Genomic DNA, 12523 nt, shown 5'->3' with positions numbered 1-12523 from the left:
CCCCCCACACACACACACCTACCTACCTATAAGCACATTAAATACTACTTTGCCATGACAGCTCAGTGTACTTCACAATTCTTAACACTATTCTATGTGGAATACAAAATGCCTTTTTATCTGAATTAACATAAAAAGTTTTAGTATATGTGAAAATAAGGGAATTATAGATCAGTAGGAAAGATACTAAGGTAGAAGCATCACCAATCAGCTAGCTGAGTAGATGTTGTCTATATTTATTTTCTACCTTTATAAAACAAGAACCTGCTAACAGTCTTAGGTAAATGGTAAAGTAACATATTTTTGCCCTGATGCCATTAGTCACAACTGCTATGTGATTTCCCATTTGCAAGGAAACATATTAATTCAGTTTCTACTCAATATACAATTAGGTTGTAGGGATATAGATATCTCATTTGAGTTATCTGAGTTTTTCATCTTTATATCTAAAAATCTAATCTGAAAATAGTAAAAACACTGATTTAAAACCTTAGATGCTACTGTAATAAAAGTTATGTTTATAAAAACATTTCGGTATATTCCTTCAACTTCAAGAATCTTGAATTTCCTTGCTAGAAGGCTTTTTTCCTCAAAGATTCCTTTTAGGCTTACTTTGGTGTTCAGGATCTCCAATTATAAATGTAGTCTCTCAGCACCACATTCCGTAAAGATGATTTCCCAAGTAATGGTATTTGACTAAGTTGCTCCAGAGTGTTAGGGTGCAAACCACAGTTAGTAAGCTCCTTATGAACAACCTCCTGTGGAAATGTGTGTACAAGTCAGTAAAAAGCACATTAGTCTTTAAACACAGAAGAGTTTACTTGGAGACTGACAAATAAATGGCTCATTAATGTGATTCATCCTATCAACAGAAGTTGATCCTAAGAATTTTTGTAGTGACAAAATCCCAAAATATTAATGGTTATAAGTCTAGCCAACTGAGATGCATGAGACAATTTTAAAGGTCTTAATTCTAACTAAAAACCTTAAGTATGTTCAAGATTAAAGGCAAATATGGTTAAATACCCACAGTGAATCGTTTCCTTAAACTATAAAGGAATCAGGTACTACTGAGTTTTGGATCCAAGAGGAAATGAAAAAGTTGCCCCTTTTTGGAATGGGAAGTTCTTTAGTCACTGTTAAAACTACTTGGGCTGAGGCCAGGCGCCGTGGCTCAAGCCTGTAATCCCAACACTTTGGGAGGCCGAGGTGGGCAGATCACCTGAAGTCAGGAGTTCAAGACCAGCCTGGCCAACATGGTGAAACCCCGTCTCTAATAAAGACACAAAAAACAGCCAGATGTGGTGGCACATGCCTGTAATCTCAGCTGCTTGGGAGGCTGAGGCAGGAGAATTGTTTGAACCCAGGAGGCTGAGGTTGCAGTGAGCCACGATCGCGCCGCTGCACTCCAGCCCAAGCAACAGCAAGACTCGGTCTCAAAAAACAAAAAAATTGTACTTGGACTGAATTCATGAAAGCTACCTCACATAACTTACAGACATTATTCCTTCCTCTAGTAATTCATAAGTAACAGTTTAATTACGTGAAACACAATAGTGACTCAGCATAAATGACTCAATTTCCCTCCAGCTAGTTTGAGGAAACTACAACTAAAACAGTCTGCTCATAGGTGTCTACTTACCATATCAGGCACTTTGTCCATTTGCAGGCAGATGTTAAATACAGCAGTTGGCTCGTGTGGATATAGTACTGCAGAGAAAGATCCACTCTGTGACGATTTGAGCAGCATGGTCAGTGAATGCAGAGAATGAGGCATGATAGGACCTGTAATCTCCAAACTAAATTGGTCTCTGTATCCAGAAAGAGCTTGTGTCTTCACATTTACACTTCGTGCCTTCATGAAAATGCAGAGAAAAGGAAAATTATGATCATCTCTCAACCTTTTGCCTAGCCAAAAATATGTTCAATATATTTCCATTTGGGGTTTCCGAACTCTTTAACAATTATGGAACAAAACTATTTCCCAAGACATCTAAACAATGTTATGTGAGTACAAATACTTAGTAAATTTTCAGCAACCTCTCCATATTAAGAGATTTTCAGGTGAAGTATATTCCAGAGAATACCATTTTTTCATATAGTATTTTATCTGATTTAGTAATACACTGTCAATGCAGACTATTGGGAAAAGCAAAATTTAAAATCCACTCAATTTTATTGCTAAGATTTAGCATGTATTTTGTATTTACATGTATAATTTATTATGATTATAATCCCAGCACTTTGGGAGGCCAAGGTGGGCAGATCACTTGAGGTCAGGAGTTCAGGACCAGCCTGGCCAACATGGTGAAACCTCATCTCTATTAAAAATACAAAAAAATTAGCCAGGCATGGTGATGTGAGCCTATAGTCCTAGCTACTTGGGAAGCTAAGGCAGAAGAATCGCCTGAGCCCCGGAGGCAGAGGTTGAAGAATCGCTTGAGCCCAGTATGCAGAGTTTGCAGTCAGCCAAAATTGAGCCACTGCCCTCCAGCCTGGGTGACAGGGCAAGACTCCGTCTCTAAATAGATGAATGAATGAAAGAATGAATGAATGCAGGGCGGCCAGGTGCAGTGGCTCATGCCTGTAATCCCAGCACTTTGGGAGGCCAAGGAGGGCAGATCATGAGGTCAGGAGTTCGAGACCAGCCTGACCAACATGGTGAAAACCCGTCTCTATGAAAAAAAAAAAAAAAAAAAAATTAGCCGGGCGTGGTGGCACACGCCTGGTTGACAGAGTGAGATTCCATCTCAAAAAAAACCCCAAAAAACAAAAGAAAAGGGCATGGCAGTCCTGTGGTCCAATACTCAAGAGGCTCAGGCAGGAATTTCACTTGAGCCCACATGGTTGAGGTTGCAGTGAGCTGTGCCACTGCACTACAGCAAGACCCTGTCTCCCCAACCAAAAAAAGAAAATAAATGTTCATATAATTTAAAAAGAGGCCAGGAGTTCAAGACCAGCCTGGCCAATATGGTGAAGCTCCGTCTATACTAAAAATACAAAAATTAGCTGGGCGTGGTGGTGCCCACCTGTAACCCCAGCTACTCGGGAGGCTGAGGCAGGACAATCGCTTGAACCCCAGAGTTGGAGGTTGCAGTGAGCCGAGATCCCACCACTGCACTCCAGGCGGTGACAGACTGGATTCCCTCTTAAACAAATAAACAAAAACGAACAAGAAAAAACAAAACAAAAAAAATAGCTAGGCTTGGTGGTGTGTGCTTGTAATCCCAGCTACTCGAGAGGCTGAGGCACGGCGCGAGAATCACTTGAACCCGGGAGGCAGGGGTTGCAGTGAGTTGAGATCATGCCACTGCACTCCATCCAGCCTGGACAGCAGCGCAAGACTCCATCTCGAAAAGAAAATAAAAAGGATTTCTATGATATAATTTATATATTTCCACATAATTTCTTTGATGTAACTGTCTTATATAATTTTTGTTTCTTTTTTTAATGAGAGGAAAGCAGAAGGAAAATATGTACCAAGTAAAAATGCTAGGTTCTTTTTTTTTTTTTAAATCAAGAATTTATCCTATCAAAGTAAAGTACTTCTTAAAAGCTAGGTTATGCAGATTTTTATTACCTTAAGCATTTGCATTGTGGCACCTCGGAAAGCAACAGGGGACAAGAGGGTTGGAGGAAGTCCTGCCTGTGGACCTGAGGTAGCAACTAAACTCTTAGAGTTAATCAAAAAATTGAGCAATGTAAAGGTGTTGATTCCTTTTACCAACACAACAGACTCAGGTCTGTGATCCATTTGTACTTCATGTTTCTCTTTACGCCTGAAGATGACAATCAAGGAAATTGCAAAAGCAAATCTAACCTAATGTGGAAAGCAGTTATCTTGATTCTGAATCACCCGTGACACCTTTTCTCCATAATGAAATGGAAATCCTCTTGCTACCTCTTTACCGAATCATAAGGCATATGTTTCAATCAAAATGTTAACAATCCGAATTTGCTACAAACTGACACCTAAACCTAATTTCTTCTCTAGTCAAAACACACCTATTCCACAATCACAATTGAACGTTTTGATTAAAAAAGGTTTAATAGTTCACCATTTACTGATACTTAGGGGCTTATTTAATATTACAATGGAGAATTAGTTTTAATATGACCTGAAGATAATTTAAGATTATAGTCACATAAAACTGCCAATGTTAAACTTCTCACTAATGTCATTCAGTGAAAAGTAATTCTAGTTAACAACAACTGAAAGGATACAGCTTGATAGAAAGTATGTCTGGCTTTTTAATTTTATCTTGCACACCCATCTCTTCCAACCAGGAAAAACTTTCCTCTTCATCCTCATCACTGATGGCTTGCTCCCTAGGAAATTGCTACAGTTAGAGTCCCTATTTCACAAAGCTGTTCCTGTGCAAATCTATTTCATGAGTCCATAAGTCAGTGGATGATATAAAAAGTTATTTTAATCACATACTCCCCATATCCCAGGCTCGTTCCAGATGCTGTCTTCTTCTTATGGCCACTTTCTTTTATTAAAGGCAGAGAAAATTCAATACCTACATGAGGAAAAAAAATGTAACTGAGTTTTCATTTAAAGTATTTAACAGGCATGCTGTACTTTTAGAGTGTACAAAATTTGAAATGTTAGTTTTTACAAATGGTCTATTAAGGCAGTAGAGTTTTCAAGCTTTCTTCACAAACCTACGTACATGCATAAAACGTATCTCCTTGAAAGAGGTTCGGGAAACAACACATACATGTAACACTCTTTCATAAATTATATTGTATTCCAGGTCACTTTTTGAAAAAGTACTGATTGGGCCCATTAAATAGATTTCATGATCCACTAATGGGTTTAGTCAGTTTGAAAATTTTGTTATTAAAGGGGTAATTGGTACTACAGAAAAATTTCTAGAAGAGTATATTCAGATAGTGACTATCTGGCCCAATATGTGTTTCATTTTAGAGATCAGAGAACACTATGTGGAAGGAACAGTTTAAATCACGGGTCCCCAGCCCCTGGACTGTGGCCTGTTAGAAACCGGGCTGCACAGCAGGAGGTGAGCGACTGGCGAGTGAACATTACCGCCTGAGCTCCATCTCGTGTCACATTAGTGGTCGCATTAGATTCTCACAGGGGCACAAATCCTACTGTGAACTGCGCATGTGAGGCATCTAGGTTGTGCCCTCCTTATAAGAATGATGATCTTGTCCAGGCACGGTGGCTCACGCCTGTAAAGCCCAGCACTTTGGGAGGACGAGGCTGGCGGATCATGAGGTCAGGAGATTGAGATCATCCTGGCTGACACGGTTAAACCCCGTCTCTACTAAAAATACAAAAAATTAGCTGGGCGTGGTTGCAGGCACCTGTAGTCCCAGCTACTCGGGAGGCTGAGGCAGAATGGCCTGAACCCGGGAGGTGGAGCTTGCAGTGAGCTGAGATTGCACCACTGCACTCCAGCCTGGGCGACAGAGTGAGCCTCTGTCTCAAAAAATAAAGAAATAAATAAATGAATAAAAAAAAAAAAAAAAGAATGATCATCTGATGTGTAACAGTTTAATCCCGAAACCATCCTCCCCACTGCCCATGAAACTGATCGCTAGTGCCAAAAAGTTTGGGAACTACTGGATTAAATAATTGTGGGGGAGGAAAAAAAACCAGAAATAAAGAAATAATATATTTCTTAATGTTGCTAATCAACTGGTAAAAGGCATTTTAAATTTAAATAGATTTTAGGCTAAAATAGGTTTACTATATATAGTATAGTATTCTCACTTTAAACCTAAACTTTTACCTTCATTTCTCATAGCTTCTCTTAAACCTCGAGTTGTTGGAGATATGAGAGCTGTGATTAAGTCACTTCCAGCTAATCCTGCTGCTCGGAACAGGACAGTAAACTGATAGGTACAAACGTAGAAATAGGGGCAAAGTTTTGTCTTCAGCAAATTATATAGAGAAGTAAAGCTCACAGACCTATGAAGTAAAAAAATTTTCTTAACGTATTATTAAACATTTAATGCAATGTTTATAATTCTGTATAATTCAGTTTGATACCTGGTTTAAAATACAACACAAATATTTTAGATAATGGTTTGAATTTTTGTGGTTACGTATGACTTAGCTTTAAAAGACTGAAATGGGTTATGAGGACTCGCTGATGACTTCTCAATACTTTAACAGTGTATACCACTTAAACACTTATTTTTTCTTTAAACAAAACTTAATTGAGAATTGCTTGCTGACTTTCTCTGAGCTGCTGATAAAAAAGGAAGCAGAGACTGACAAGAAGTAGCATTAAAGAATTAGGTCTCGGTGGCTCACGCTTGTAATCCCAGCACTTTGGGAGGCCAAGACGGGCGGATCACGAGGTCAGGAGATCGAGACCACGGTGAAACCCCGTCTCTACTAAAAACACAAAAAATTAGCCGGGCGTGGTGGCGGGCGCCTGTAGTCCCAGCTACTCGGAGAGGCTGAGGCAGGAGAATGGCGTGAACCCGGGAGGCGGAGCTTGCAGTGAGCCGAGATTGCGCCACTGCACTCCAGCCTGGGCGACAGAGCAAGACTCTGTCTCAAAAAAAAGAAAAAAAAAAAAAAAAGAATTAGGTCTGTGTATATAGATCTATATATATGTATATATAGATCTATAGATCTATATATATGTACATCTATAGATAGATGTACATATATATGTACATCTATAGATGTATATATATATGTACATCTATAGATGTATATATACACATATATATCTATAGATATATGTACATATATGTGTATATATCTATAGATATATGTACATATATGTGTGTATATATCTATATCTATAGATATATACACGTATATATATCTATATCTATAGATATATACACATATATATCTATATCTATAGATATATACACGTATATATATCTATATCTATAGATATATACACGTATATATATCTATATCTATAGATATATACACGTATATATATCTATATATACGTGTACATACATCTACAGATATATATACGTGTACATACATCTACAGATATATACGTGTGTACATACATCTACAGATATATACGTGTGTACATACATCTACAGATATATACGTGTGTACATACATCTACAGATATATACGTGTGTACATACATCTACAGATATATACGTGTGTACATACATCTACAGATATATACGTGTGTACATACATCTATAGATATATACGTGTGTATATACATCTATAGATATATATATATATATATTTTTTTTTTGAGACGGAGTTTCGCTCTATTGCCCAGGCTGGAGTGCAGTGGCGCGATCTCGGCTCACTGCAAGCTCTGCCTCCTGGGTTCACGCCATTCTTCTGCCTCAGCCTCCCGAGTAGCTGTGACTATAGGCACTTGCCACCAGGCCAGGCTAATTTTTTTTGTATTTTTAGTAGAGATGGGGTTTCACCATGTTAGCCAGGATGGTCTCGATCTCCTGATCTTGTGATCCGCCTGCACCCGGCCTGTCTGTCTGTATATATTTAACCAACACTTATATACATTCTACCACAATTGGGTAAAGAATGAGTAACAGCTAAAAAAAAAAAAAAAAAAAAGTAAACAGTTTACATGTTGGTTATTAACAGGTTCAGATAAAATTCACAAGGATCTAGATACCCTTCTGCCATTAACATATCCAGTCACAAATATGATAGAGAATGCTGCTAAAATAAAATTCACTATTGAATTATACAAGTTTTTCTTACTAATCTTACCAGTCACTCATTAAAACATGCTGCAGGGTTGCATCATTTGACCAAGGACTTGTCTTTCCAGCCATTTTTCTATCAGCTCCAATACGAGGGAACAGTGGTAGCCAAGACAAAGCAGGGTGGAGCCAATAGATAAGGCTCTGCTGGAAGGTACAACGGAGCTCAGTGGAGAGTTTGGGATCCTAAAATCCAAAGGTGACAGTGGGCAGTTTTTGCCCATTGAGAAATAGAGAATTTTATTAAAGATAATATACACAAAACACTTAGGTCTAAGAATCTTTATTGCTTTCTATAGGAAAGCATTAATAACTGTTATAGAAACGAAAACATAGTTTATCCTTATTTGGGCCAGATGTAATGTTAAGCCATAGTATCAGAACATTTAAACACAGATGGGAACATTTGCCTGTTTCTACCATCCCTAAGGACAATGACTACCTTTTTTATTATGAGGACTAGGGGTGGGCATGTGTGTGTAGGTAACACTACATCCAACCCTCTCTTCAAAATGCTGTTTTAAAAGTAGCCAGTAAACACTGATATGGCAAATCACAAATCATCCTAATCTATTTATTGAAAAGATGTATAATATACCAAAACCTTTTTCAGGGTAATCCTTTTTAAACTAGTTTGAAACTTTAAAAAAATTTTTTTAAGATACAGTCTCACTCTGTCACTGAGGCTAGAGTACAGTGGTGCAATCACAGCTCACTGCAGTCTTGACCTCCTGGGCTTAAAAAATCCTCCCACCTGAGCCTCCCAAGTAGCTGGGACTACAGGCACCCACCACCATGCTCAGCTAATTTTTTTTTTTTTTTTGTAGAGATGGGGTCTCACTACGTTACTCAGGCTGGTCTCAAGCAATCCTCCCACCTCAGCCTCCCAAAGTGCTGAGATTACAGGCATGGGCTATTGTGCCCAGCCTCCCAGTTTTGAGTTGACGCTTTAAAATCATCAAAATGTATTTCTCTAAAACCATTCTAGAACCCACAAACTCCACAAAATTTATAAGATTTTTCTTATACAGGTAAGAAAATCTGTAAATCCATCAGCCCTTGCAATCCCACCTGAACCCACAAACTCCACAAAATTTATAAGATTTTTCTTATACAGGTAAGAAAATCTGTAAATCCATCAGCCCTTGCAATCCCACCCAATTGCTTTTCACTTCTTTCTTTGTATTTTCTTTCTCAAAAAGCCTTAGAGCGGAGCTTGCAGTGAGCCGAGATTGCGCCACTGCACTCCAGCCTGGGCGACAGAGCGAGACTCCGTCTCAAAAAAAAAAACAAAAAAAACAACAAAAAAAAAAAGCCTTAGAGAAAAATAATTTAACAATTCTTGCCTGCAACATTGATTAATTTGCAGGACAAGTCTCTAAATGTATGAGCAGTTACTCAATCTGACTGAAAAAAAAAAGGTATGAAAGCACCATAATAAGCACCATTTGGGAAAGACAAAACTTCCTAAGTCTCTGTATCTTTAAATTTCCAAAGAAAAACTTAATGGAAGGCAGTATCTGCTATTTTGCAAAAGAGAGCATTTCACACTTAATTTGTTACTTTAACACATAACTATTTTATTTCAGAGTTACCTGTATACTTTTAGGCAAAGTAACTTCTGTTGCCCTACAATGCTGGACAAGACCTTGAGCTTCTTCCTGTGCTTTCAAATGATCTGCCCAGGTAAAGGGTTGAGAAGAGGTGAAAAGGAGTCGGGTTTTAATACTCCAGTCCACAGGTAACTCAGTACTTTCTGAAGATGGAGTATCAGGCTCGGAGAATGATACATGTGAAGTCTTTAGAAAACAAAGAATGCAAAAATTAGTCGAGTATCAAGAAAAAACCTTCAACCTAAAGATTTTATTAGCTAACATACTCATGATCACTGAAAAGTAAAAATCATATAAACTGTATAATAAATAACATGAAAAATATATTACACACTGTAAAAAAGTCTGAAAGGAGTCACACTAAACTTTTAACCGTGGTTACCTATGGGAAGCGGGAATTTGTTGTTGGGGGTAGGGGTGGTGGAGGGGCAGATTTCACTTTTTAGTTTTTACAGTTCTTTACGGCAGTATAGATGTTTGTATTGAAGTAGAAATATTCCAAGTGCTAAAACATTTTGGATCTTTTAAGCTTCTGAAACTCTGCATCCAGGGCTAACAAAGCCCATATTTAAGAAACATTTCCTGACTTCAAATATTTCCCCTCAACCTGTCTGCTTCAGGTCAACGTTCTCCACAATACAATAATTTTTTCTTTTAAATTGAGATGGACTCTCCCTCTGTCGCCTAGACTGAGAGAAGTGGTGTGATCTTGGCTCAGTAGCAACCTCTGCCGCCTGGGATCAAGCGATTCTCGTGCCTCGGCCTCCCGAGTAGCTGGGACTACAGGCTTGCGCCATCACGCCTGGCTAATTTTTTTGTATTTTTAGTCGAGACGGAGGTTTCGTCATATCGGCCAGGCTGTTCTCGAACTCCTGCCCTCAGGTGTGATCCGCCTGCCTCAGCCTCCCAAAGTGTTGGGATTACAGGCATGAGCCACTGTGTCCGGCCAAGGATTCTTTTATATCACAATAAAATATCAGAGAAGGGGGAACTATCTTTGATAGACCATAAGAAGGCACTTATTTACAAGAGAAACTGGGTCTTGGAGAACTCTTCTAGCCTGTTCCCATTAGGACAAACCGCATTTATCAAACTACACAGCACAATAGTAGTAGTTGGGGAATGGAAACGTGTGTGTGTTAGGGGAGGGGAGCAACGAGGTTCAGTGCTATGCCACAACCTGTGGAGGTGGGCCAGGAGGGCTGGCTCTGAGTGATGAGCTGGAGAAGTCAACTGCCCAAAGAAGAGTGTTAAAAACTGTTACAGAGTAAAAGAAAACCCCCACGTCTATTAGGCCTATTTTAGCGCTGCTACCTTTACAGTCATCATTACTGTATCAAACCAACTCTTTCACCTTGGCTGATGCGGTATTTTCACCCCTGGTAGAGATGATCAAGCCTCTCTGTAAAACTACTTTCCAAGCAAAATGTTTCTGAGAAGTATAAATGTATTTTTAAAAATAGGTTCAAATCCTAGCTATGAAAAAAAAGTTTATACAAATACACATTCTAATGATATTTAAAAAGTATTACCTGAGGTAATTCAGTAACAGTTGTTCTTTCAGGAAACTTCTCTTCCCATAGCAAATCATTTTCTTGATTAGAATCTAAAAACTGAGGTTAAATATACTGTCCTTTAAAATTTAAAGGATGCTGAAGTTTGCGTTAAATACGTACAGAGTCGCACCTGGCATACACGTTTCTCAATAAATCCAAGTGCACCCAAATTCAGACGCACCCCATCCAATCTATGAGTTTCAACACTTCAGTTTTGTGTCTGAACTTTAGTATCAAAATTGAGGGGAACAAGGACCGGTGTTTCAAACCGAAAGATCCAAAAGGCTTTGGGTAAGACAAATGCTAGTGAATTCTGACCCCACGAATCATCGACATTCCCCCATCCCCAGAATAATTTGGAGTGCGGGAGAGAAGGGAGGTCCTGAATCACGGGGAAGCAGGGCTTGTCACCTGCCCCATCGAACAGCGTCCTTGCAAGATGGGGGCTCTCAGGCTTTTTCGAGCTCTTTTCCAAGTCACCTCTAAGTCCTCTCCAAGGGGCTCCTCGCTGCCCTCTGGGGCCCCCTCACTTTCCTCGGGAACGCGTCCCGTGAACACAGCCCGCAGCGGGGCAGCCAGGGGCGCGCTCTTCCCACAAACCCGGCCTTGCCAGAGTCGCGGGTCCCAGCGCGGGGTACCCTAAGGCCACGGGCGGCCGAAGTCTTCGCGCCCATTTCCTTGCCTCGAACGCGAGGACTTTCCATCCCCGATTCACAGCTGGCTCAACCCACGAAAGACAACAGCCCCTTGGTGGCCAGGCTACAAGACACTCACCGGGCCCGGCGCCTCCGGCTGCTCGCGGGCCGGCCCGTCGGGGGGCTCCGCGGCGACCCGCGGTCGGTTGTCCAGGCGGGCGAAGGGGTTCCTCCGGGCAGCGGCCGGTCCGCCGCCGCCGCCGCCTCTGCCCCCTGCAGCAGGGAAAGGGCGAAGGGGCAGCCCCGCCGCCAGGGCGGCTCGGCGGGCCGCCGGCTCCGTCAGCTCACGGGGCGGGGAGGCGGCAGCTCCACGGCTCCGGGCCCTTTTCCGTCGGAGCCGCACTACCTCGGGCGGCTTTCGGAAGCCCGGTGAGTAGCCGGGCACCGAAAGTGCCATGACGCGCGGCGGCTGAGGCTGGCCTGCCGCCCCGCAGAGACTTCCCGCGCGCGCCGGGCCCGCCCCTGACGTGGCGCAGCGCCGAGCTCCCGCCCCCGACGCGGCCCCGCCCGCGCCCCCGCCGGTTCCGAGCAGAGTATGCGCAGTGGGCAGCCCGCGAGACGCAGCCCGCGGCCGCGATCCCTGGTGGCCGTCAAGGCCCACTGTCCCAGCGGTGACCCTGCCCTGGCGCTTCTGCCAGGTGCCTCGGCCAGAGTCCAGTCGCCAGGTTCAGCGACGCTTCTGGAAAGCCAGGTTCAGGGCGCTGATGTGCACTACCCCGTGGGGCACCGAAATAGCTCAACTCTAAGCCCGCAGCAGGGATGTGATCAGCCCGGGGTTTGGCGCCTGGATGAAAAGGAAACAAACTTGAGCTGCGGCGATGGGCTGCTGCTTCCATAAACTTAAGGGAGGGCAGTGGCTACTGCTGTCAAGAGGCGAGGAGAGGGGACTAGGCCACCTTCCTTAACCCCCAAACAGAGAACTCAGATAAGACGTCAGCACGCTTCCTATGCCAGC

At 41.8% G+C, this 12523-nt stretch overlaps 1 protein-coding gene across 3 annotated transcripts in view; it reads right to left on the bottom strand.

Annotated features, from left to right (window-relative positions):
• The window catches only part of DONSON (DNA replication fork stabilization factor DONSON), a 29186-nt gene extending 17083 nt beyond the window's left edge, over positions 1 to 12103 (bottom strand). Inside the window, exons 1-10 of one of the 3 annotated variants that reach the window (XM_055279552.2) lie at positions 11648 to 12103; positions 10850 to 10930; positions 9300 to 9503; positions 7712 to 7890; positions 5763 to 5941; positions 4442 to 4523; positions 4225 to 4329; positions 3581 to 3779; positions 1643 to 1855; positions 613 to 758 (exon numbers count right to left, since the gene is read on the bottom strand). In XM_055279552.2, the coding sequence (XP_055135527.1) occupies positions 621 to 758; positions 1643 to 1855; positions 3581 to 3779; positions 4225 to 4329; positions 4442 to 4523; positions 5763 to 5941; positions 7712 to 7890; positions 9300 to 9503; positions 10850 to 10930; positions 11648 to 11965 (1698 nt within the window). In that variant the 5' untranslated portion in view covers positions 11966 to 12103 and the 3' untranslated portion in view covers positions 613 to 620. Of the gene's footprint in view, positions 1 to 207; positions 759 to 1642; positions 1856 to 3580; positions 3780 to 4224; positions 4330 to 4441; positions 4524 to 5762; positions 5942 to 7711; positions 7891 to 9299; positions 9504 to 10849; positions 10931 to 11647 lie in introns of those variants that run through there. The other 2 variants (XM_055279550.2, XM_055279553.2) reach the window with 2 other exon arrangements.
• Positions 12104 to 12523: the final 420 nt, after the last annotated feature.

This window comes from Symphalangus syndactylus, chromosome 5, assembly GCF_028878055.3.
Source record: "Symphalangus syndactylus isolate Jambi chromosome 5, NHGRI_mSymSyn1-v2.1_pri, whole genome shotgun sequence".
NCBI lineage: Eukaryota > Metazoa > Chordata > Mammalia > Primates > Hylobatidae > Symphalangus > Symphalangus syndactylus.
The sequence above is the reverse complement of the archived record's forward strand: the minus strand, read 5'-3'. Positions and strand labels throughout refer to the sequence as shown.